This window comes from Phyllostomus discolor, chromosome 2 (genome assembly GCF_004126475.2).
Source record: "Phyllostomus discolor isolate MPI-MPIP mPhyDis1 chromosome 2, mPhyDis1.pri.v3, whole genome shotgun sequence".
Classification (NCBI taxonomy): domain Eukaryota; kingdom Metazoa; phylum Chordata; class Mammalia; order Chiroptera; family Phyllostomidae; genus Phyllostomus; species Phyllostomus discolor.
The window spans coordinates 155081409-155108887 of NC_040904.2; the positions used below are offsets into that span (position 1 = coordinate 155081409).

The 27479-nt window shown below is 42.8% G+C and overlaps 1 protein-coding gene across 2 annotated transcripts in view; it reads right to left on the reverse strand.

Annotated features, from left to right (window-relative positions):
• Positions 1–6908: 6908 nt before the first annotated feature.
• SRGAP1 (SLIT-ROBO Rho GTPase activating protein 1) overlaps positions 6909–27479 on the reverse strand; it is a 265130-nt gene continuing 244559 nt past the window's right edge. For both annotated transcript variants that reach the window (XM_028532604.2, XM_028532603.2), the window contains exons 18-22: positions 25025–25104; positions 18079–18259; positions 16768–16902; positions 16289–16628; positions 6909–12088 (exon numbers count right to left, since the gene is read on the reverse strand). In XM_028532604.2, the coding sequence (XP_028388405.1) occupies positions 11711–12088; positions 16289–16628; positions 16768–16902; positions 18079–18259; positions 25025–25104 (1114 nt within the window). In that variant the 3' untranslated portion in view covers positions 6909–11710. The remainder of the gene's footprint in view (positions 12089–16288; positions 16629–16767; positions 16903–18078; positions 18260–25024; positions 25105–27479) is intronic.

The following is a 27479-nucleotide window of genomic DNA, read 5'->3' on the forward strand; positions in this document are numbered from 1 at the left end:
GTCTTCTCACCTCACTAAGTCGTTGTCCAAAGAGGTTTTCCACGGTCCCTGACTTAGAGCAGCGCCCCTTGTCCCACTCTGCCCTGCTTGACTCAGTCGTGCGTTTACTCTGGTTATAATTAGGCAATAAAAATCCCATGACCACTTAAAGCTATAAACACAGCCTTAGTTCACTCATTTATAATGTTAAGTTCCATAATATAAATAATATACACTTAAAATTCAATTTGAATTAACATTCTCCTTCCCCACTCCAGCTGGGATCTCTCTCCTGGCTGTTTGCTTACTACTTCCTCAGCACTTAGGAATCCAGCTCCATTTTTCAAGGTTCTGTCCTTGTCTCCAGGCAATCCTCGGACCAAGACGTAAGATGACACTCACTCTGCCTTCCCGTGCATAGAGCTTGGCCTGCATCATGTGTCCCCGGCCCTGCCAGACTTCGGAAGTGCAGCTGGCCCGTGCTGGTGCCTCGCTGTCACCTCTCCATCAGCACCGAGCCAGGCTGGCTATGCCTCACCCTAATGATCTCACAGGGGAAGTCCACCCACTCCACCGTGTCCCTCAACTGCAGGACATAGATTGATGTATTGAACTTTCGTGGTTTCCATTAATGAGCTACCCACTGGAGTTGAGGAGAGGACCAGTATCTCCTATTTTCTGCTTGGAGAGGAGCTCACAGCACATACCCACTTTTCCCCAAAATTCCTCTTCCTAAATCATTCTCTAATACTCATTTTGACACACCACTAGAGGAGACTGAGGCATTCGCCAGCTTTTAGTGAAATCCTTTGAACATTTGTACGTCGTTTGGACTCCTAGGGTAGAATGTGTTTGGTCCCTCAGAGAGCTCCCATTTTCGTACCCTGGTACATAAAACACAGCCTGGTAAGAACATAAAGGGGACATTGGGAAAGTGCTGTTTCTAATTTTCCTGTAGAATAAAAATAATTTAAAATTTATTTAATTTGCAAAGGTAACACAGTCACATGAATCATACAGACACAAATGTGCATTAAAAAGTACTCTGCAAGGGCCTCTTTTCCATCTCCGTCCGCTGTTCACCAGTATCTGCCGCTCACGCTGCCAGGCAATGCCTACGAGCACTTTTTCGTGTGTCCCTCCAGAGTTTCTTGATATAAACAAGCGAATACAAGAATGCATTCTTACTTTAGCTCCTGCTTACACACAGGTGTCAGTATACCCCATGCACTGTTATGCATTTTGCTTTTGATTGTATATATTGGAGAGCTTCCCATGCCAGGACTTGGAGATCTTTCTCATTCTTTATAGCCGCAAAGTAATAGTCCACTGTATGAATGTTCTGTAAGTTATTTAACCTATCCTCTGTTGGTAAGCACTGAGCTTGTTTGCAGCCTCTTGTTATTCCACATGTTGTAATGAATGACTTTACGCACACATCATTTCCCCATGCGTGAATGTATCTGTAGGATAGCTTTGTAGAGGTGGAATTACTGGGCCAGAAGAATATGTGTTTGTGATTTGGACCATTGTTGCCAAATTGCCCTGCAAAGGGGAAGAATAGATTTACATCTGCTCAGTCAGTATCCAGGGTGTTAAATTCAGCAGGATTGTGGGGGTGGCTTCTTCGCACAGCTGACATTTGAGCAGCAAGCTGAATATCAATAAGGAGACAGCCAGGTGGAAATCTAAGGGAAGCTCATCCTAGGCAGAGGGAGCGAGGGGAAAGGTCTGAGGCAGAAACAGCGCAGCATGTTGGAGGAACTCAGAACTGCCAGTGCGGCGGGGCCATCGTGAGGGGGACAGCAAACAGGACAAGGTAGAAGAGTTTGGCGGAGCTGCATCATGTTGACCCAGGTTGGGAGTTTTGATTCTATTTTAAGTGGCATGGGAGATAGTCATCTCGGGTTTAAGTGAAGGATGAGGTGATGTGTTGTCCATTTTAGATTATCGACTGCTTTTTAAAAATGCCTTTGTCGGTCTCATCGGAGCATGCTGAATCCTAAGTGCAACATAAACATCCATCCTGAAAGCCTCTTCTCAGCAGAGATCTAAGAAAACTGTGATACCCATGGGATTAAAGACAAGCATACTTTGGTGAAGTGCTAAGAGCTAAGTAACACCATAGATCCATAGTAGGTACATTAAAAACAAAGGGAAAGGAAACGGGTGTCCACGTAAACAGTGAAGGCCTAAAACCATTCGGAACTCAGTCTCGCCTCCAGCTGCCTGCAGGTGTTTTTATTGTTCATTACCTGAGCCCCCTGCTCAGGAATATGGCAAAGATACTCTCATCCATGAAGAGCTTATTTTGACTTGAGCAGACAGAGTTCTTCCCTTTGGTTTCCATGAGCCATGATATAATGGCAATGGGACAACTAGAAAACTCAAATCTTAACAAGTTACCTTAATCTATCTTGCAGAGTTTAAAATAACATTAAATTTTAAGTCAACTCTCAATTCTCTAGGACTTTCCCTGGGAATAGCTGGAAATAAGAAAACTTCTCTTGTTCTCAGTTGGACAAAAGAGCAATTAATCACCACCAAATAAACGCCCAGGGAAAGGTACTAGACCCAGATATGGGACATGTATTTCTACTGAAATGTTGATTTACTCCTCAGTGGTTTGGACATCTCAGTCACGGGCCAGCATGCGCCTCTCTTTGCATCAGCGTTGCCCATCTCAGGTCTGCTGCTTCAGAAGACACTGCTGTCTCCACCCCTGGGTCTGCCGAGAGCAGGATCTTTGTCCAGCGCTGTGCTTTGGGCATAACTCTCAAAGGCCAGCAGCCACTCAGCGGTAGTGGCCTCTCTGCCACACTGTGCATTGCCACCAGATGGAGTGGGACAGCCTCTGCAACCCCCAAGGTACTTGGAAACAACCAGGAACCTTCAGGGCAGGGTCTCCGACCCGAGGCCCGCAGGCCACATGAGGCCCAGGATGGCTGTGAATGTGGCCCAACACAAAATTGTAAATTTACTTAAAACCTTTCTTTTGCTCATCAGTTTTTGTTAGTGTTTGTAATTCTAATGTGTGACCCAAGACAACTCTTCTTCCTCCAGTGTGGCCCAGAGACACCAAGAGGGTGGACACCCCTGACTAGGGGGAGGAACGAGAGCCCGGAAGGGAATGGACGGACTTCTGGAAATCGACTGTGACTGGCAGTTGGGGGTCAGGGCCCAAGCAGTTTAATTTTAATGATGTAATAAGGGTGAATTACACAATCAAATTGGATGGCTTAACAATGACCTTCTCTCTTTATTGTAACCAATATTTTCACATCTAGAATTTCCTGGTAATTATTTCATAGAAATTTCCCGTCATACTGTATTGTCAAGACCCAATTATAATATCTTCATTCTAAATATATTTCTGAATTCCAGTAGACTTATGCAACTCGTGACCTGCATTTGACCTACATATAAATTCCTGTTTTGAAATTTTGCTTATTTAATGTAAATTATTCCCAGAGCCCATAGGTAATTTTTTCTGGCACATTATCAGATACATCTGAACCTCTTTTTCTCCACATAGATCACTGGGGACTTGTTTTTTTTCTTCATTAACATCCTCTCATTCCAAAACAAGCTATATTATAGCTTTTCTTTTTGCAAGTAGAAATTTATGAGACCTTATGGATGGTCGTTTTACTTATTCATTTTGGTCAGGTGTTCTATTTATTCGAAAAGCATCTGTTGTTATGTATTTTGCTTCATACCATGCTAAAAAAGCTTTCCCCACTTTTGATCATCTTTTTCTCTTCGTGACTCAATGGACTGAGTGCCAGCCTGCAAACTGAAAGGTTGCTGGTTCCATTCCTGGTCAGGGCACCTGGCTGGGGGTGTGTGATAGGCAATCAATCTATGTTTCTCTCTCACATCGATGTTTCTCTTTCTTCCTCCCTCTCTAAAAATAAATATTTAAAAAAACCTCTAAAATACCTCCAAAATAAAATAGAATCTTTGTCCCACTGTTTTGCTCCTAAGTGCTTTAGTGATTAAACCAAATAAAGCAAGGTCAAGCCTGGGCGGTGTCTTTTCCAAGCCATGTTCTCCTGAGATCGCAGATGGGACGCTCACTGACAGCCCTCTGATGGAGAAAGGTGCCATGTTGCCACTGTTGTGGTCTGCAGAACTTGGGACATTCTCCCTGGGTAAATAGTTGGTCTGGACTAGAATTTACCTCTTTAACATTTAGGGTTCTATTTATTCTACCCTCAAAAATAACTATTTTAGCTTTATAGGTTTCCCCCGCTATCTGCAAGTAGAGAGTTCCTATAAAACCTTTCATAAGGTGAGATGCCATCAAGTGAAGAAGCAATTGCCATTAATTTACATGGAATTTTTGAGAGTTCCCAGACACAAAATTCAATGCATGTGTTTTTATTTTATTTACCATAAAAGCTTGATTACATCCAGTTTTACACTAAGGTAACACCCTTATGAGCTATTTTAGACTTTTCTGATATCTTGGGACACATCTTGCTTTTGGATGCACGACAGTAGTTGAGATGCAGCACAGAAACAACATTCAAAGCTATGGTGGTTGGATGCGGAGGCGCTGCGTGCAGCTCCTGGGAAGGCACTTGGCGAGGCCACTCTCGCTGCCTCTCGGGGTGGGCTCTGCCTCTATGTCAGCTCTCTGCAAAGCAAACGCTCTTTTCGTTTTTCATCTTTTTTTGTGAAAGTGAAAATGCTCTTCAGATTTCTCTTGGTTACTCAAAACAGGTAGTAATGTAGGTCATTCATAAAAAGGAAGTGGCGTAACGTAAACATTTGAAAAGAGGAGGATACCAGAATTAGGGAGAACATACTTCCTGAATGTGTGCATCAGTCAGGGCTTTCAGCTGCAAGCAGCAGCAACCAACTCTGGCTGGCTCAGCCAGGAAGGATTTTGTTAAGAGGCTAAGAGGAGCTTCTGCTTAAAGGTGGTGATTTGAAGGCACACATTTACTTCTGCTACCTCCCAATAACTTTCTCATTGACAGTAAAGGGCATAAAAAAGACATAAACCCACATGTTAAAGAGAACGAGAGGTAACAACAGGAGGGTCTCTGTCTCTCTCTCACACACACACACAACACACAATTGACATCCAGCCAAGTCCCAGCTCCCCAGCAACTCTTGCTGAGGACTGACCTTGATAAAATGGCTATTTCTTTGATTTTTTGTTGTTGTTATTGTAGGAGGCAAGCTTTCTATCTGTTATGGAGAAAAAGATGAATGGATAGTGAAGAATGGTAAACCTCACTGTGGTTATTTCCCGGAGATATGCTGACCATCTTTTCCAAAGTCCAAATGGGGACAAGCCCTGGCCAAGTGGATCAGTTGGTAAGAGTGTTGTCCCAATACACCAAGGTCGCAGGTTCGACCCCCATTAGGGCACACACAAGAAGCAGCCAATGAATGTATAAATAAGTGGAACAACAAATCAATGCCTCTCTCTCTCTCTAAAATCAATAAATTAAAAAAATCTAAATAGGGATATGTGGCCCATGGGATGGACTTTGCCATAGTTTTTGGCACTTTAGATCAAGCTTGGGGAATTTTCCACTGTAGGAGTCCCAAGTGGCCAAGGTAGCAGCCAGAAAACCCCTTTTTTCCACCTTCCTAATATTCTTACAGGGTGCTGGCATAAGAACAGTGGGAGCTGACAGCCAGACACACCCACGGGGGACTCTAATTCAGGAGTGAGGAAATCCAGGTGTGCACTGAACAGGGGGCTGAGGCCCCGTGGACTTCAGGTGAGCAGGGCGGGAGATGGGGGACCTGGGGCAGGGGGGCTTTCCCAGAAAAACCCTGTAATTTGATTTGGGTGTTTGGTCCAGTGGGGCAGCCTCTACATCCATCTTCCAGGAAGGCCTTCCAGTCAATGGCTTAGTTCAGTCATTCCATCAAGTTTTGGGAAAACATGTCTTTTACAGATGGGTTTTGTTTTATTTTTGGTTCATTTACTTGTCCACATTTAAAGATTTCTGCATATTATACCCAAAGTTTAATCAGGAGATACTAAAATAAATATAATACCAAGCTATACCACAGTGAAAAATGGAAAAACAAAAACAAAAACCTACTGCTACGTGCAAGAACACAGACAGCCCTCACATGTAAATTTCAAGAAAATAAGCCACACACAAACCTATACATTGTGAGTCCATTGTAGACAGTTATAATGACAGGCACAACCACACCTGCTTCTCATCAGGATATTGATGAACTTTGGAGAGGCACAAGATTAGATTAGCTTCTGGGATGCTGACAATGTGTGATTTCTTCATCCAGGTGCTGAATACATCACTGTGTTACTTTGTGAAAACTCTTGTACTAACGATCTGGGCACTTTTCTGTGTATATTTAATGCCAATGAAGTTTTTTCCTCTTGATTTACATGCTTTTTTACCTCACATCTCTTTTCACTATTCAGTCCAGCACCTTGCTAATACAATTTCATGAAACTACTTAACATGTATTGCTAGTCCTCTATGAGTTAGTTGTTTTTTTTTAAGTCTGAAGAAAAAAAAATACCAATACCTTGGGGGAATTCTAAACATAGTGTATACCTAAGGATTGCATTTCAAAGTATTCAGATGAAACCAAAGATGAACTTGACAAGGTTTCCTATGCCAAGGAGTCCTCAAGGAGATTTCAAGCTGGTGAGCATTTAGAAGGACCGCCCTCTCAGCCCTTTTCCCTCCTACACAGGAGTCTCCCAGCTCCAACTCTGAAAAGCCCTGGCTTCGTGGTCAAGGGCCTGTGCATGAAGCCTCATTTTCAAATTCACAAACGAAAATGAGCGTGAGATAACATTTTTTAAAACATGTAGTTTCACATTATTTAATGCAACTTGGTTCTCTGGGGGGTAAATAGTGATTAGAAAAAGAAAGGAAAGGAGTGAAAACACCACGGAGAATCACACAGGAAACCCGAAGCAAAGCCAGCCAGAACTACCTTATTTATTATAAAGATACGCCGTGAAGAACAGACCTGACTGTATACTGAAGCCTGGAATGGTACATGCCAAAATGTACAGTACTATACATAAAAGTGCACTGTCACAACGGAGTAACAAAACTTTTCTTTCCTCCTAGAACTGTAAAAGCACCCCCCTTTATTTTCACCTCGGAGACGAGGGAGTATAACGATGCGAGGCAGACCAGAGCGCAAAGGAGAACACGAGGGCCAGGGATGCAGCAGCACGTGGGCGGAGAGGGAGGGCCGGAGGGGAGGACGCGGGGGAGAGTTACTGTGGGGAAGGCCTGGTCACAGCCCCAGGAAAACAGAGCGTGATGACGGACAAGGATGCAAGATGGGGCAAAACTGAGCACCAGAGGCACAGGAAGGTGGAGATGGAAAAAGCTGGGAGAAAACGGAGGAAGTTTCAACACTCAAATATTCAAATATGCGGGGGGAGGGGTTAGGGGGCGGTGGGAGGGTTGATAGGGAGGGGCAGAAGAGGCCGGAGGTGGGCGGGGCAACAGTGAAGAGCCAGGCTAAAACTAAAATAGAAAGGCACTTTCACATGTACATACTACAGATGTACATTGACACGATTAGGTAACGGTCACAAGCAGGAAGCTACCAGTACTGCAACTGCTCAAAGGACGGGAAAGGATGACACTGGTTGAATTAGGTGGGCAGGGGCTGTCCTTGAGCCCCTAGGCAAGTAGCAGTCTCTCCTGTCACACAACCGCTTAACTATACTTGAAACGTCTATAGTACCCATCACACCACACACTGGACTTGGATGAATGCTCTAAGGGGGGCATTCACAAATGCACAGTTTATATATTCTCTTTTACTAAACATTTTCTATGCTAGGCATTGTGGAACCCAGAACAATTATATAAACATACAAAATTCCCTACATAATTTAAAGATACAGGTAACCATCTCGATTATACCACATAGACTATTTTTTAAGAAAGTGTACTAGGGTGAGTGAGAGCTCCATTTCCAGTTTACCGATCTGAGTGACGCTGTGCGGGAGTCGCCCTGCACCGAGCCTGGCCCCCGCTGCTGGCTGGGTTTTCAGTTTAGGGGACGACGGGGTAGGAAGCTTTCTTCACACACGGGTGGAGCCTTCACTTCGAAGCTGGTCTGTGGCTCAGGGCCTCTGCGACGGGTAACGCAGAGCAAGGCTCAGTCCCACGTGCACTTCCTGCATTCACGGTGGCTCACCACTCCGGCGGGAATGAGTGCCACCCCGATATAAAGTCTTCTCACCCCCTCCACAGACCTACGGGCTCTTAATTTTGGATGTTAGAGGCTGTGATGATCAGATTAAACTTTCTTCAGTTTGCAGATCCCAGAGGCTGTGTCATTCCTAAATGCTAAGGAGACTACTACTCTCCTCGCTTTCTTCTTCTCCTTCATTAAATTATAAGCCCATTTTTGGAAATGGCAGAAGTACAAAGACTGAAAACCAAACTGATATCCCCTGACCTTTCGTGCTCTATGTCCACTGACCCCTCGCCACAACCCTGGCAGTGGGTTACGGGGGACGCTGCTGCAAATGATTCTGTGGACAGTTCAAGGGGCACCTAAGTCCGATTACATTGCATGAAAACGTGCAAAACTGTTGAACAATAGCTTTACAAGGGGCCATTCAACATGTTGAAATAACTTAGAGCACTCATCAGAGCACTCATCATGTGTATCAAGTACCTTTTCCTCCACACTAATCCACACCCTGACCCAAACTTGATAAAGGCCAACTTGGTGAAACTCCTTCAGTGAGCTCAATGGAGGGGACATGAACATCCAGTGACATGAACTGTGATTACATATTCTTTTGTGAGTGGAATCAGGTCATTTCTGTAGAACCAGCATTTCCCCATCATCAACATGACCCCGTTTCCAAACTGCACAGGAGGGCTGCCAAGGTCCCAGAACTGCAGGCATTATCTCTCCATTCCCTGTGCCTTCCCCCAACCCTGCTTGTGCAACATCTGTGGAGGTAAGGCGGGCCACGTGCCAGGTAAATCCTCTAAGCTAATGCAGCTTTTAATGAGCTGAGCAGGTGTGAGTTTGGGTATTTTGTAAAGTGGCCACCTTGTCTTATGCCTGGAATCTGAAGACTTTTACTAAACAGTAAGGGCAGGTGAGTCCCTACTGAGTCCTTACTCACCATGAGTCACATCCTTCCCTGGGAATTGGGGGAAAAAAGCCTCAGGATGACAACAGGGGTTTAGAGGGAAAAGCTAGAGACAGGTAAAGTGATGAAGCGATGGGGCAGTTATTAGGAGCTGTTTCCCAGAAGGCACAGCCTCTGAGGCTCCGAGGGTTCAGAGGAGCGAGTCCTCCGCCGTCCCAGGCAGCCGAGTCCTGCCGTGGTGGTGGAAAGGCCACCCTCATTCATGACCCTCATTCATCACAGGCGCAAACAGGGAGAAGACATGGGGAGGATTACCAAGGGAAGGTCTGAAGAATTGAGCCTGGGGTAAAACCTGAAAAGTTATAGTTAAAGCTTATAAAAGACCCTCCTCTCCCACTTTTTGATACCCTTCATTAACATATTACACTTCATCAAAGATGGAAAATGGTTTCTAAAAATCCTTTTTAATTTCTAAAAGATTTAAAGTTTCCCTTCCTCCTCTATTACTTCCACCTTTGTTCTTTGCTCCTGTTCCCCCACAGAGCGACAGAGAGAAACCAAAGTGGAATCCAGAAAAAACTGGGAGATTATTTAGGAAAGTTTAAATTTCCTAGGGAATCTGGGAAGAGTGTTTAGAAGGGTTAGTGCTGTTCGCAGTTTCGTCTTGGCGGTCTCCTTGTGCCCCAGGTGCTGAGGGACCACTGACGCCCAAGGGAATGGCGAGGGGCTGGACAATATGCTGAGCGGGGCCTCTTTTTCAAGATGGGCAAAAAAGCTGGTTCTGAAAATTAAGAGGTTTAAAAGCTTACCATTCCTGGAAAATACCATTCCTGGATAGGGGAAAAAAGTCACTATCCGATACATTAGTGAAATTAGGGTTTAGGCAAGCAACCAGCAGTGTGACTTTGAAAGGTAACTATCTCATTAGTTTAGTCTCTGTTTGCGTCAGAATGATCAGCCTGGCAAACTGAGGTAGATATCAAAGTCATGATCTTGACTCCGGTCCAGATCCTTATCCTTTCCTGCACGCGGCACTCACGAGTGGGCTGATAAGGTCCACACTGTGTAATTCTTAGGTGGCCATGCAACTGCCTGGAAGTTTGAAACCAAATTTAGAAGGAAATCAGTGGTGGTCCAGAGAGGTTAGTTCTGGCCATCCGTTTATCTTAAAAAACAGAAAGGTCTCTTCATGAGTAAGTTCAATGACAGACTAGATTAAATGCTCACAGGTTTACAGATGATAGAAGCCACTGCTGGTGGGAGAGTGGTGATTTGTACCTTAGTGAAAACAACCACATTCAAAGCAACCTTTTTAAGATAGAAAAAATAAAGCATAAATATGGGCTAAAGAAAAACTGCCTATATGCATGGTGTCAGAGAAAGAGGGCCCTCACGGGGCCGGGTGACTGTGTTAGTTACACAGAGACCACATGTGAAAAGAAAAGTGAAGAAAAAAGTGGTCATGGCTCCAAGGTACAAAGTTGGGAGGAAACGATCCTGGAACCATGAGGTGATCCTCCTGCTGGGGCCGGCATGGCTCCCACGCCGGTACCATGGCCCGTTCTAGGTTGGCTCAAAGAGCCAAGAGGAGAGGAAAGGTGGGCGTTTGGTGCAGGATCATCCGGACTCTGCAGCAGGCTCAAAGGAGCCAAGACCATTCGGGCAGGAGAAGAGAAAGCGGAGTGAACGGAGGACCTGTGTGCATCTGCGGTCTCCATTCTCACGGAGGAGAACACGGGGGTTTAGGGAGCTGGAAACATTGTCTAGGCAGTTATAACCATAGATCTCAGAAGGAGTTTGTGGAGTAGTGTAACCAGAAATTCTTTAAAACTAGACTGTTCTAGTCCTTCGTGAATGCATGGGATGGAGTCGGAAATCTTCTGGGGCCCGGTCAGGCCCGTAGAAGGAGTCATATCGACAGCTCTGGAGGACTGTCTCCCTCTCTCTCTCTCCTTTCCCAGGTTTAGTTCAAGCAGTAACTATAGAGGTTTTACCTTTTTCTGCTAGTCTTTAACCTGGACCCAGGGAAATGACTTACTGGGACAGAGGCAATCATCCGATCATTCCGGCTGTGAGCTGAAGAGCCCACTGGGCATGTCCGTCCCACTGTGACAACTGCAAGTCTTTAGCTTGAGCTGAGCCCCGCCCCCTGCATGGAGTCAGAGGCGCTCACTGTCAGCTACCACACACTGCCATTATGGCCTTTAGCCGTTGCCCCAAGTGCCACAGACCAGCGCCGGTTACACTCCATAGTCTGGGGCTCAGATCCTCGTGCCTCTGGGCTGACGTTTCTGACCCGCCCGGGCTACCCGACCCCTGAAGCACTGCACAGTACAATGCGGGGGGTGCAGCGGGGTTGCCTTCATCACACATGGTGCAGCATTGAATTTTCAAGTAAGTCTAAGTGTGTCTATTGTCTTTAAAATGACGTATGTCCAGTCATTTAAAAAAAAGAAATTACAAAATACAAATGCCCGTGTTACCTTAGCTAGTCTCGGATGTTACATTTGAGAACATAGAAAAGCCAGATCTCCAGTTATAAGCACAAAACTAAGGGAAGGTATGGATCATTGACGTCTGTCACTAATCCATTTTCTTTTTTTAATCACCTCCTTGTCTGACCTTGCTCAGTGGTCTTTACATTGTGCAAGACTTGTCTGTTGGACCCTGGGAAGGAGGCGCAGGTCCTATGGTCGGGTTTGTTTTTGGAAGAACTGCAGGTTTTGGCCTCAGGGCTGGAGGCTTCAGCTGCACGCCCATTCTGGGCGCCACCATAGGTTTGAAAGTGCTCATGGTGTCACTGGAGGAGCTAGTGCTTCGTCGAATCTGAGGCTCTGAGCTCCTGAGGGCAACATTGTGCAAAGGGCTGAGAGATTCTGTGGAGGTGGCTGGGGTGGGAGAGTTTTTGACTTGTTCTAAGGTATCCAGAACCACGTCCGGGGCGTGCTTCGCCGTACTCTGCCTTTCCAGTTCTCGGAGTTCATTCAAAGCAGTGTTCATTGTCTCTTCAATATCCTGTTGTAAAATCATTAGAAAGAGAGAGAAAACAAACAGATAATTAATATCAATACACAGAAGCCCAGTATTTCATTTCAAAGCAAACAGGCCAGCAAAAGCATGAATGCTTTAACTTCACAGCAGGTAGAAAGTGTATGAACATAATGTCATCTCATGTAATTATTTTGACTCTGAATGTTCAGGAGATGAAGATACAGTGGCTCATGGAGCCATTTATCAAACGCTTGCCATTCTAAGGTACCAGGTACTTTCTGGTGGTTTCTACCTTACATGTTGACTTTTTATATAGAATTCTACTTCACTTTATGGTGAAAGGTAGCTGAAGTTCAGATACCATAATAGTTTCTCAAGAAGTAAAAGCGAATTGCAAGAAAAAGTCAGGTTGCTCTTACTCATTCAACAAATAATTGTTAAGCACTTCCTATGCACTTGGCTAACTCCTAGCAGTTCTTCAAAAATCAGTGTAAGTGTTCCCCGCATGGCCATGACCCCTGGATCTCAATGGAAATGGTACTTCCCGCAGAGGGCATGTTTGTAACATGGTGTGTGTGTTTAGATGCCACAGCAACAGGGTGGCATTATTAGCTTTTTTCGGGCAGGGCCAGACATGCTAGCTATCTTGCAAGTGTCCTAGATAGTTTACATGCAGTAAAGTGTCCCACGACTTGTTCAACTTTTGAATGTCCTCCAGAGTTATGTGGGTGAAAATCCGTTTATACTAATCTGAGCCTAGAACCTAATTCTTTTTTATATGTAAACATAAAATATGTATTTTAAATATTTTATTTATTTATATTTAGAGAGAGGGGAAGGGAGGGAGAAAGAGAGAGAGGGAGAGACACATCTATGTGCTAGAGAAACATTGACTGGTTGCCTCTCACAAGCCCCCAACTAGGAGCCTGGCCCACAACCCACGCATGTGCCCTGACTGGGAATTGAACTGGTGACCTTTTGGTTCTCAGCACGGCACTCAGTCCATTGAGCTGCACCAGCCAGGGAAACATACAATATTTTTTAATGGTATTAAGTTTTCCAGGAATAAAGTGATCACATAAATTATACTCTATTTTGATTGGGACTACTTAAGAAAAATCACATCACTGATAGAAATACCTTTAATGGAATTTGAGTTAAGATTAACTTAAGACTTTCACATTAATATGTATTTTAAAAATTTTTTTTGTTTAAAGATTTTATTTATTAATTTTTAGAGAGGGGGGAAAGGAGACAGATAGACAGGGAGAGAAGCATTGATGTGAGTGAGAAACATCAATTGGTTACCTCTCAAATGTGTTCTGACCAGGGACCGAACCTGCAACCCAGGCATGTGCCCTGACCAGGAATCGAACTGGCATTTCACCTTGCAGGATGACACCCAACCAACTGAGCCACACTAGTCAGGGCTCAATGTGTATTTTTAATTGTATTTTTGGTAATTCTACGTGTTGGTGAAAGGATCTCACTATTTCATTTGTCTTCTCTGTTGTTAAGCATTAACTGAAATAGATTTGTTTTAATATTTACTGCCTTTTACTTTTCCTTTATATTATTATATTCAGAGATTTATATATATATTTTTAAATTAGGTATTTTAGCTATTAATTTATTTTAAATACTAAAGGGGAAATTACAAAATATTTTGTTTCAAAATATGGAGTGTGCTCCTTCAATGGATAAATGGATAAGCAAAATGTGGTATATACAGACAATGGAATACTATCTGGCTTTAAAAAGGAAGAAAATCCTGCCACATGCTACAGCACAGATGACCCTTGCGGATATTATGTTAGGTGGGATAAGCCGGTCAAAAAGGATAGATACTGCCTGCTTCCATTTACACAAGGCGGTCACACGCACAGATGAAGCAGAAAGTAGTGTGGTGTTGGCCAGGGGCTGGGGAGAGTGGCAAGAGCAGGGTTGTTCTTCCATGGGTATAGTGTTTCAGGTTTACAAGATGAAAAAGTTCTAGAGATCTGTTTCACAACAAGGTGAATATACTGAAGCATACAGTTAAAAATGCTTAAGATTGTAGACTTTACTCTATGTGTTTTTAGCATCCACGCACACAGGATGTGGAGTGTTGTGTGAGGCGGGCTGAGTGGAGGAGCTCTCCTTCCACTCCCCTGGAGCATAACCCCTGATGGCCCCTCGCAGTGGCAGCAGATTTCCGCGTCTGACTCCCTCCCTGGACTGGAAGCACCTCCAGGCCTCGGCTGGCTACTGATTTAACTTTGGGTCCATAAAACCTAGCATAGGACCTGGCATACAGAAAGTGCTCAATAAAGGCTTGCTAAATGAATAAACCAAAACATGATGATCGCACATGGATGTTGCAGTTAAAAAAAACTGTGTCAGGGATTCCACTGATTTGTTTAATGAAAGAATTTGCATATTTTTTTTGTACGAACACCATGATGGCAGGCTTAGTTGTCCCCCTGGGGAATCTGGAGATGAGCGATGGAAAGATAAATAAAGGACACAGCTGAAAGCCATTTCGTGAGGATGACATCACTTTTCAACTGATTACTTTCATATGTGACTTCCATTTGACGCTAAGCATATGGATTTGTTTTTATAACAAGTTTCTGCCCCAGAGAGAATGTAGAGAGCCTTGTTTATCTGTTGAGCTTTGTTTTTATGACTTACAGTGAACGGATTTCCTGGTTTTAGAAGCAAAATGGTTACACAGACCTTATTAGATGTTCCCACCCCCAAGCTCCTAGCTCCCTGTCTCTGTAGCCCAAATCCTGCTTCACCTGTTTGTTGTAAGCAGCGACCTTACAGCTTTCTGAAATCGTCAGTGAGCTGCAGTCAAACATTGCTGGCTCTCAACAGGCCTCAAAGGGTCCTGCATAGATACCACTTCAAATAGAGAAAATCAGAAAGGTCAAAAGTCTTTTGGATTTTTGTTGAAAAACTGTTATACGCTTAAAACTGGTTTAATAAAAAAAAACACATATTAAACTCCTTACACAATCTAATTTGCTATCCAAAATTCTTTTTACTTAGAACACTGAAAATATCTTAGAAATGTGTCATATCAATACAGTTTTCTTGGGTGCTTTTTATTGAAAATAATGCATCTTTAATACTTCCCCATATTTGTTCCATTCACTTCTCATTCACTTTCTTTTTTGTTCTATTTAGTTTTAAGCTTCAGTGATAGCTGCAAACTACTTTAGATTACTCGAATGGCAAAGTCTGAATCTATTCACCTCCTTTGTCACTGACTATACACACACTTTTTTCTTAATCCTCACTCAAGGATATATTTATTGATTTGGGAGAGAGGGAGGAGTGGGGGAGGGAAGGAGGGACGGAGAGAGAGAGAGAGAAAGAAATTGATGTGAGAGAGAAACACTAATCGGCTGCCTCCTCCATGCGCCCTGACCGCAGACTGAACACGCAACCTGGGTATGTGTCCAGACCGGGGCTTGAACCTACAACCTACTGGTGTATGGGATGATGCTCCAACCAACTCAGCTACCCAGCCAAGGCTACCCAGCCAAGGCCATGCAATTTTTGATGGCTACGCTGCAGAAAGAACTAGAGGGAAAAATGGTAGAACTATGGGAAAATTAATTGTCCAATAATATTATTTTACAGGTACTTTTACTTTTGTCCATTCTAATCATTACGGAAAACTACAAAGCCCTCCTCTGCAGTCCCTGTTGGGAAGCAAAGACCCACGTGCATTCAAGAGTGATACAGTATCCAGACGTGCTGCTCTTCAAACAGCCAGCCGTTGTTTCTCACGTCATTTATTGACTAATCCATCACTTCCTATACTAAATGTTTTCTGTTTCTGGGCTCTCCCCTCCGTTCCATCAGTTTGTCTGTTTTACTCTCTTCAGCATGCATTTAGGGTCTGATAGGGCTAGTCCTTCCTCACTATTCTTCTTTGCAGAATTTCTCCGTCTGTGTAGCAATGATACATTTGAATGCCCTGGGTCCTACATTTCTGCCATCACTCTGTTTAAGTCAATATAAACCTAATGTACATGGGCCTCTCCAGTAACAAATGGTTCTTCAACAGACCCTTAGTGAGGCCTTAAATTAAAGAATGGGCTAATTTCCTTCCTGTTTTCATTAGCTGGTTCTACATAAAATACATGGCTACAAAAAAGTAAATCCTACATAACCCCTCCTTCATACCCCGTGTACTTAGCAGGCACTATACCCCTAAAAGCATCCTACCTGAGCAATGGTCTCTGGGTCCAGTGGCTTGTGGTCACTGAAGCCTGAGTACTGCCCTGACGATGTGGACCTTCTAATAGGGGGGCTGTCGATCTTCTTGAGGGAGTCGTGCCGGCTGATGTTGGTCAGGCTGCCGTGGCCTGGCCGGCGCCTCCTCTCCGGACTGTCGTTGTTGAGGCCACGGCTCTGCAGCAGGCCCCGGGGGTGACTGGCCAGGTTTGGGGACCCCAGGTCAATGGAGGAGTTGGAAAGAGCATGTGGGGGGTGGAGGGGACAATGACCATCACTGGTTCTACCAGGACGCCTTCCTGGAGGGGGCGGTTCTCCTCTTTTTCTTTGTCTGGACATAACACAGAGGAAGAGAGAGAGGAGGAGAGCTTATCACACTGGGTAATACTGCACAGACACGGGGACTGTGGCTCCTCACCGCCCACAGGAGAGGAGGGCATTCGGGAGCCCGAGGATCAGACTCCACCTACCTGGCCGGATAGCCGTCAGGATGTCGGTCTGTCGGGGAGTTCATGTCCTTGGATGAAGACTTGTCTTCCGTGACTGGCCCACTGCTAGCCTCACTGTCAGCTTTTTGGCTCAGAGTGTCTGAAAACGTATCATCCCTGAAATAATGAGAAGCAAGAATAAGAGTCTTTTGTTAGATAAATAGGAGGAAAAAAAGTGATGGCTTTTATGTATGTAAGTCTCTTATTAATGTAACCTTTTTCTTTTCATTATGAAAATAATACAATTTCATGGCAGAAAAAGTGGAAAAATTCAGCTGTACAAAAAAGAGTAAAATAACAGTCACCCATAATATAACATCCAGAGACAACTATGGTTAGAACTTGAGAAAATACCCTTTTACACTCTGAAAACCGCCTGGGGCCCAAATCCACAATGATATGCACATACGGGCTGGGCAGAAGCAGGTTTACAGTTATGAGTATGCAAAACAGAGTTTTCCCTTGAATTATTATTTATCAATTGTTGCATTATTTTTCATGTGAACAACTGTAAACCTACATTTGCCCCACCCTATATATGTATAGTACATTATAGATGCTAATGTTTATATACTTTGGACACATATGCCTGATCTGTATATACACACAGTATTTCTTGGATTCTGAGGCACACATTTGAACATTTCTAAAATGAGGCTGAATCATTTGTTTACCTTATATGTTTTATGTGGTATATTTCTCTCTTCCTTTCAAAGCTGCTCTTAAGCTGGTTTTGCATGCGAACACTACACTCACTGAATAGGCTTCTACTACACGTATCGCTTTGTCGCCTGCTTCTTTCACTTACATATTATGACCATCTTCCCATTTCTTTAAATGATTTTGAAATTAGAGCTTCCTTATCAGAAAAATTAAGAAAAAAAAGAAGAGGAAGCTTGGAGATGATACTTTTTACACTTTAGGTCAGTAGCTTCTCTTTTGGGAATGTGGAATTGAAATAGTAGCCAGACACCCAAAGGAAAACTCCTCTGTTTCTGGATTAGCAGTGTCACTTCAGCTCTCAAAATTACTCTCTGCACAGGTTCTAAGAATCTGAAAGCTTCAAAAGGCATCTCTCACTAGTCCTTGCTCTCAAGCTCCTGATGGAGTTTGGGGAATGAAAACCTAAAGTTCTGTTCTCAGGGACCCACGAGCAAGGCAAAGAATGGTGCCCAGCTCGGAAGTGTTAGCTCAACTACCCCTGCTCTTTCCTCACAAGCCCAAGGGCAGTGTACGAGCAGAGCTGGGGTCTCCTCTTGGGAGCACCCTGGCGATCCACGCTGGACTACTCACATGTCCTGCACCACTATGTACTGGTGAGGCACAAGCCCGTCGATCCCGTTGTGCCTGCCTTCCCACCAGTCCTCAGAGGCACGGTGATACAGCAGTAGGGACGCGCCCTTCTTGAAGGACAGTTCTCTGGCGGATCGCCCAACGTAGTCGAACTTGGCTATGGCTTCTATTGGCTCACATTCTGCAAAGAACACACCAGAAAGTGGTGAGGGACAGGGTTGTTGGGAAGGCGTGATCCACTATCTGCAGGCCCAGATGAGGCCTTAGAAACAGCACAAAGCTATTTTAATATCAAGACAGAACAAGGGAATAAACAAATCATCAAGGAAGAGAAAATGAGGGTATTGAAAAAGATATAGAAAAACATTCTTTGGCTGTCAACAGTTTTTCAGGCAAAGAAAAACTGAACATTAGATCTTAATTTCCCCAGCCTCTTAATACAGATACAATGCTAATCTAATAAAAATATTTTAAACTTTGCAATATGATATATAAGATCTACCTGGTTCAGCAGGTCTACCTGTGATACAGCCTTAGAGAACTGAATGAACAACACATACACGGGTGCGTGGAAACTGGTAGAATGTGACTATATGGTGAATGGATTGTATCAGAGTCAGTTTCCTGGTTATGACATGATACTATAGTTGTGCAAGGTAATGTGACCGCTGCAGGAAACTGGGTGAAGGGTATGTGGGACTTCTGTATTATTTCGTACATCCGCAGGTGAATCTATAATAATTTCAAAATAAAAAGTTCAAAAAAGATAATGAATTCTGGGCCTAAAAGTGGAATTTCAGCTCTGATCTAATTCTGACACAAGTATCAAAGGCAGATAAGCAGACAAACTAAATTAAACAACTACAGGAGGTGCTTTTTGTGATTCAGCTTACTGCAAAAAGCCTTTCCATGTGGGGCAGTACGATCTCTCTTCCTCTCTCCCCCTATCACCCCCCATCCTCTTCTCTGCTGTCGGCCACAGGTGAATAAACTTCTCATCAATCATCAACAGAACTAAAAAGGGCCAATACAGGCGGTATATACTTAGAGAAATAGACCTATGCTATGAGCAATACCTCCATTTGCTAAAAACTGCACATGTACTAGTTCCCAAATACTCTAGAATATATATGCATACATAACAGATTAAAACCTACCTATCTGTCAAATACTTTCTCAGGAAAGTGTCTTCTGTTTCCCTTGGTAACAAACCTTTCATTTAAAATGGTTTATTTTTCCCCAAAGTTCACTGCAGCATCTTCAATGTCTGTTGTACTTATATGGAATAACTGCCCAAGAAGTCCTTGGCTACCCAGCTAAGCTTCTTTCTCACTTGATAAATCAAAACATTCTCTAGGACATATAAGGTAAAGGATAAACATCAATAAACATATTGAAAAAGTTTGGATTTGCCTTATCTGAAGGGCCTGAGTGAATTTCAGCTATACATTTAAAGAAAAGACAAAAAATGCCCCATCCTTTTGCTAGGAGGTAATTTTTAAGGTGAATAATATTTCACATTGCAGTATAATCTGAATGTAGTATACTTCTCAGCAAGGTATGTGTAAAAATAATTTTAAGACAACAATTTAGTCCTTTAATGACTATCACTTTAGATCATATGTTAAGACTCTGGCATTCTCTCTTAAAATTATATTTTCTTTATTAAAAGAATATAAATAGCAGCTTTATTAAATATCTACCAGTCTGCTTCATAGAGGAGGCATATAACTATATTCAAAGAGACTGACTTTTTAGTTTGTTTTAAACTTGCAGATGCAGAATAAATCCTGGTTTATCTAAGATAACAGATGCCAAATTTTTTTACTGGAGTTCTCTTTGGGGAACACAAATAAACATATCCATGAGAGAATGAAGACATGCCAATTTATTAAAAAAACAAAACAACTTCATAAGCCCTGGCCAGTTGGCTTGATTGGTTAGAGCAGGGTTCGATCCCCAGCCAGGGCACATAGTAGAGTCAACCAATGATTGCATAAATAAGTGGAACAATGAATCGATGTTTCTCTTTCTCTCAAATCAATAAAAAAAAAGAACTTCATGATATGTAATTTGTAAATTCCTATGTGAACACTCCCATGTATTAAAATTTTGTTGAAATAAAAGTGAAAAGATACCAGCCCATAAGATTGTCTACAATGCATACACTTGTCAATGGGAAATGAAGAGAGACCATTAACATTCTTTCATGCCATTCATTCATACACTGTCAGTGTTGGCCACGGGCCAGTCAAGACTATTTAATAGGTATGTACATATTTTATCATAATTTCGCAATCATAACCTCTGTGCTCAGTCTTCCTTTCCTTCCTTTCCTTCCCTTCCTTCCTTCCCTCCCTCCCTCCCTCCCTCCCTCCCTCCCTTCCTTCCTTCCTTTTTGAGACAACTAGCAACAGGATTACCAGTCTTTGCTTCTTTACTTCAAAAGGTTATGAAAGAATGACCAGATGAATCAGAAAGACATTTTATTGGTAACCCTCTTACATTCTGAGCAATTTCATTATTTTATTTTGACTCTTTCTGCTCCTATGAGAGTCATTTCACAGTCAGGTGTCAATCATAAGCTATTTATACACATCTTAGTCTAGTCACCGTGGGGCAAATCAATCTCAGGGCACAGCAACGCACCACAGGCCTTTCACAGAGAGAGCACCATGGCCCTTTAAGGGTGGGCAGAAACTCTGCAGAATGCTGCTGTTACCGATAACAATAATAATAACAGTGTAATATGACAGCTTCATTTTTCTGCATGGTTATTACAATTTTGTGCAAAGGGAAATAAAATTTAGCAGAGCTGACCTTTTGGCTGCCTGGTGCTATCAAGTCTTAATTTACATGTCTTCTAATTTTACACAAAATGCCAGTACATCCCACTTTCTCCGTGGGATCTTCTTGTCCCTGACACGTACCCTCCTAGATCTGCTGCCCACTGCCCTGGCAGATGATGGCTTTGTCCTGTGACAGCCTGTCTTTTGGAAACAAAAGCTATTGTCTCTAGTGAAACCATGACAGAAAAAAACAAAATAAATACCTGGGCAATCAAAAAGATAATCAATACTCTAGTTAATTTAGTTACAGGACTTTAGGGGCTGGCTGTGGGGAAGGGTGGCTGTCCTTTGTAAGAATGCTTTTCTTTAGCAACATCAGGTGAACACGATCAAAATGTTATCAAAAATACACGGCCCTCAGCAAAGCTCTTCTTTTACAGGCAGGAGGTAAGAACAACTGACAGATGGCGCGGCGGTGAGACTGATGTTTGGGACGAAAGCCAGGCGGCTTTGTCTTGGCTCCTCCTGCCCCTGGGGAAAGCGAGGAAACACTCAACAGGAGTCATCCGTGAAAAAGGAATGAATCATGTAGAGAAACAAAGAAACTGAAGACAGAAGAATAAATGGTGGCTGAGGTAGGACTCAGAGACTTTCAAAAAGAACATCACAGCTCTCACTTGAAAGAATATCTTCTAGCCTGAGTTCAGAAAATATCAACTCACCCTACCTTTTTTATTTTAAAAATATTTTATTTATTTATTTTTCTTTCAGAGAGAGAGGAAGAGAGGGAGAAAGAGAGGGAGAGAAACACTGACATGAGTGAAAAACATCAATTGGTGGTCTCTTGCATGAGCCCTGACCGAGGACTGAAAATGCAACCCAGCCATGTGCCCTGATTGGGAATCAAACCAGTGACCTTTCGCTTTGCGAATGACGCCCAACGAACTGAGGCACACCGGTAAGGACAACTTATCCTACTTTTAAAAACACCAAGAAACTTTCCTTTTGCAGCGTGGGGTGAGCACACTAGACACCTTGATTATTACCCTCTTGCTGAAATCAATGAAAAACATTGGATAAAAAAACCCCTTACAATGGCATTAGTAAGCTATTGTAACAGTAAGGAATACTAAAGACCAAACACTGAATGGAAGTGGGAATCCAGAGAAGTAAACAGAAAACTAGAAAATGTGAGTCAGAGTGTGCCTCGAGGGCATTTTCCCTGCTAGGTTAACTCCAGCTTTCATTTTATACAAAAGATTAAGGCTAGGGACTGCTTAGTGTGGAGAATCTCAGCTCCTCACCACCCCCCACATCTCTCAGCCCCACAGTGAACTCCTGGCCCTCTGTACTTCTCTACAGATTGTAAACGCCCCACCCCTGTTCCTGCCCCTGATTTAAGGAAATCATCTATCTCAAACCTTGAACCAAATCACGTCTGAGAATTACAACTATATTCCAGGCCTTAGGCAGGTTTGCAGATTCAGTTCATGCTAGCTACCTGGGTGGTCTGGAAAACCTCAAGCTAAAAATTCAGTGTGGTCCCAAGCTGATGGTACCCCAGGCAGAAGTAAACGCAAACCCTCTCTGGAAGAATTAACCTTCAATGGAGCCTAAAGGAACTCTACAAAGTTCCAAAAATGTGTAAAAAGACTTACAGATTATACTGGAAAATCAGACTCAATGAGCAAGAGCCAGGAAGACTGCAGATATTAGAATGATCAGACATAAGATCTGAAACAATGGAAAGGATTAATATTATGAGTACAGAGCAAGAGACTATAAAATGTGACCAAGCAGCAAATACAAAAGTGAACCCAAAAGAACAAGTAGGAAAAAAAACCCAACGAATGAGTTTAAAGCATATTAACCATAGCTGAAGAAAGAATCAAAGGATCATGGGTACAGCTAAAGAGGTACTAAGAGAAAAGTGACAGCTTTATATGCTCATATTAAAAAAGGGTATGAAAAGTAATGTTAAACATTCAGCTCAAGATGTCAGACAAAGAAAAAAATGATCTCTACAGACAAAAGTATAAAAGTTTATTGGGAGACATGTAGTAACTAGATATATGTTTGTGGACTAGAGGACTGAATATCATAAAAACATTAATTCCCTCTATATTAATACATGTATTATCCATGTAACTGTAGTCGAAACCCCAACAGGTTTTTAGGGTTTTTTGTTTGTTTTAAGAACTTGGAAAGCTGAGTCTAAAAATTATGTAAAACTGCAAAAAGGCCACGAATTATTCAGAAGGACAGAGTCGGGGGTGATGATTCACCAAATATTAAGGTCTACTAAAAGGCATCGAAATTAAGACAGTGATGAAGGGGTGGATCAGTTGACCAGAGGGGAAAGAACAGAGAACAGAACCAGACTCACGCCCCGAGGGCCCCGGTGTGTGACAGGGGTGTGGAGCAGTGGGGACAGGACAACTGACGCTGAGGCAGCTGGGACGACGAGGGCGGATCCATATGGAGAAAAAGAAACTGCTGCACACCTCACACCATACCTCCAACTAAATTCCTGGGAGAACGAAGACCTATGTGTGGAAAACAAAAAGATCTAAAAGAGAACATGGAAGAATTCTCTTGATTACTTCAGGGCACGGAAGGATTTCTTAAAGTAGAAACAAAGTGAAAGAACCTTTAACTTCTTTAAAATTAAGATCCTCTCTTTAGCAAAAGGCATAGTAAGCACATGAAAGAAAACCTACAGAACAGAAGATATTTGTAAAACATAAACCCAATGAAAGACCCGATCCAGAATCACAATGAACTCTTACAAATGAGGGAAAAAACCTCTAAATACAAAAACAAAGCCAAACCAAAGTAAATCAAGAAAAAAACCCCAACAACTCAGTGAAACTAATGGGGCAAATGGGTGTTCATGGGCAAAAGACTTGCTAGGAATTTCGCAAAAGAAATCTAAACACATAAAAATGAGTGTATCTGTATTAACCATGTTTTTTAAAATTTTCTGTATTCTGACATCCGGGGCCTTGTTGACCCCCAGGGACGGATTGTCCTCCCCAGGGTCAGCTGGTTCCAACAGGAAGGAAACAGCTCACCCAGAGAGTGCATTTCAAATACAATCCAACCATCCGGAGCCGCACCCAACCACCTCCCGCCTGGGGCTCTCACATTCTGGGTCACTATCCACCTGTCCTGATAACCTCGGGGCCAGGTACCAGACAAGGAGAGACAGTGCCTCTGCCCCAGAGCCTTTCAGACCTGCTTACCTGGCCTCTCCCTTTCCTGTGGAAACCACAGCAAAGGCTATGGCTCAGCTGCTCCCTCTCCCTCCCTCCTGACAGACCTTGCTGCTGCAGTCCTGTGGCCACCCAAGGTGTGATGTGGTCCTTCCTCTAGGGAACTGTCAGAAACAGCACCTTCAATGGCAATCATCTCCTGACCTGTTTTCTTTACTATACCCCCAATTTCCTATTAACACACTGTATTTGAAACATCTTCATCGGTAACCACAGAAACTCAAATTAAACTAAGTGTTGGTGGATGTGCACAGCAGAAATGCTGATACACCACCAGTGGAACTGCACCTCATTCAAGCCACTCTCAAAAACAGTGTGGCACATCTAGCAAGGTTGAAGACACACTTACTCCTAGGTGGGTCTATCCCAGAGAAACTCCTGTATGTTTGCAGTGGGATGGATACATGTTCAAAATATTCATAGCAGCACTGCCTTTAGTGGCACAAATAGATAACACCCCACATACTCATCAGTGATGGGACAGATAAGTACAATAAAACATTCTACAGTAGAAAATTAGATGATCATAAATGTATACTACGATGTGGATGAACCTCTGGAACATAACACCGAGTGGAAAAAAATAAGGGAAAATATATACAGTGTGATTGCACTTATAGAAAGTGCAATACAATAGAAAATGAAACAACAAACCATTTAAACACACAGACATGCAGTGGTTGTGCGTGTGGGTGGGGAAGGCCATGGGATACAGGGAGTGATGGCTTTTTTCTTAAACTTGGTGGTGATTCCAGAGTGTTCACTGTAACGTTATTCTTCATACTCTGCACACACTTTTTGTTTCTACTGAATTCTTCATTTAAGCAAATCTTTAAAAAGATATAAAGACTAGTGTTATGACAGCATGAGCCCAGGGCATACCATCTTCACTGGTGTGGGGCTCCGTGCCAGCGTCCTGGTCCACTTCCTCCAGGGTGCCGTGCTCACTGTACGGGCTGTCGCTGTGGGGCAGAAATAGAAATCCATGTGAAGCCAAAGTGGAAAGAATTTCAGAAATTGCTACTGCAAGGCAAAACAGAAGACTTGGAATGGCAGGACAGTTACTGGGCAGCCTTTGAATGGAATGCTGGAGCCTCCAACGAGTATCTGGTCCTGTGGGAGGGTGTGTCCTTGGTCTCTGACACAAAGGTCCTTTTACAAGTCTGTAAAGACAAAGTTAACTTGCAGACAACTTGTAGTGTTTACAAATAATTCTTACCCATAGAAATGAAAGTGTGTTGCGTTCTAGGGGAATATGATTTTTGCCCTATGGATGTACCAGTTTTTGTAAATTCATTCCAACATTCCTCGCTTCATATAAATTGTTGGCTTTGAATAAAATGATTTCTCCTTTGAATTGATTGCATTTTTCCATCTTTTCTTGACAGATGTTCACCATATATTTGTGTGAGAGTTATGATTTGATCCTTTGGAAAAATGTGCCCTTTACAACTACCACCCCCTCTCCTCAAATGCGTGCGGATGAGTGGAACATGTATTGGGCACAGATACAAACCTGACTTGACTGTAAAAACCCAATTACACTGTTGATGTTGGGTCACAAGAGTAACTACAGTATTGCTGACGCCCTGTTTGAAATGAGCAGTGCCCATGGAGAGCACTATGTATGGGGAAAGACAGAGGCAAGCACGTGTTATGGCTGCAAGCCTCTTTATTATGGGGCTTTTATTCTGTAAAAAAGTAGCAACCAAAAAAAGTCTAAGCGTACAACACATCAAATAATACTGATCAGACATCCACATGTCTGATCAGTATTACTCAAGATAAATGTCTTACTCATTTATCTTCTCAGAGCCAAGCTCAGTCAGTACATAGTTATGTGCTCAAGTAAATATTTTTGCACCTAATTTCATGTGTAAAATTGCTGGATATATAGTAGAATTGGCATCTGTCATACTTTGTTGTTAATTTGGAAAGCAGTACTTCTAGACTTCTAGAGAAGACTTCTAGAAAGAGTCAACTCTCAGTTTTCTTAACGCATATGACCACACTGTGGTTTAAGATGTTACTGAGGTTTCAGTAAAAAAATAAGTGTATCTTTAGTTACTTAAGATCTTTCAGCTACTTATCCTACTTCTACTTAATCCCTGGTAAGGCAACGGAAACAGCGAGTTCCCAAGAGGGTGGAGAATGAAGGTTTAGACAAGTTTATTGCCAGCTGCTCCCACATCTGAGCTGCGCAGGGCAGCTTCTGAAGTAGGCTGGGAGGTGGCTCTTGAGTGGGAGGGGCTCATGTGGGTTTTGGAATCAGACAGACCTGGGCCGTCTCCAGTTACCATCAGGCATTGGCAGGCTCCTAGGTCTCTCTTAACTTACTTGGTAGAGTGATTGTGAGGAGTTAAAAGGTCATATGCATTGAGTAGCTGGCACGAGGTAGGGGCTCAAGAAATCATAGCTACTTTTATTGTATATGATTTCCTAGAAGCTGGAACCCATATATCAAATAGTGAACATATACCTTTTAGGGTTTTCTATCATTGGTAGTATTTCTATCATTGGTAGTATTCAACACACTCTCCATTTTATCACTTTAATGAACTGTGTCTATACTGCTGTATTAAAAAAAAAGGTGATTACCAGAGGGAAAGGGGGTATGCGGAGCTATAAGAGGGTAAAGGGGAGATAAATGCTGACTGAAGGAGATTGGACTTGGGGTAGTGAACACATAATACGACATACAGATGATACATTATAGACTTCTATACCTGAAACCTATATAATTGTATTAACCAATGTTGCCCTGACAAATTCAATTAAAAATAAATAAAAAATAAAACATGATAAATTGTTATCCTAACAATATATTAATGTAATAAATTTGCTCAAAATAACCACAATTGTTTAGAGTAATATTAGTACAAATAAAAATACATTTGGTTGATAGAGCCTCTTTAAAAATGAGAATTTTGAAACCACTCTATATAGAATTAAAACTATTTCAGAATGAAAATAAAATCTGTCAATTCAAAGTTATCTTTTCTTGATGTAACAATAAAAATTAAAATAGCTCTATAGAATATGAAAACCTTTATTCTCTAGAAAAGCCATGGTAAGGAGGATGCGTGTAAAAAGACCATCCTTGGGGAAAAGGAAGGGAGGAATACGAGTTTCCGTAACAAGAAGCCAGTGTTGTTGTGGGTCTGGGCATTCCAGTCCAGCTCAGGTGCTCCTACTGCTGCTGCTTTTTTGTCAATAGGAAGCAATGGCAGTTTACGCTCAATTCTTTTTGTTAAAAAGCTGACATCTAGAACCCCACACAGTGCCCAGGCATCAGGACCCAGGTCTCACAATTCAGGGAGAGCTCCTCACCCTGGGA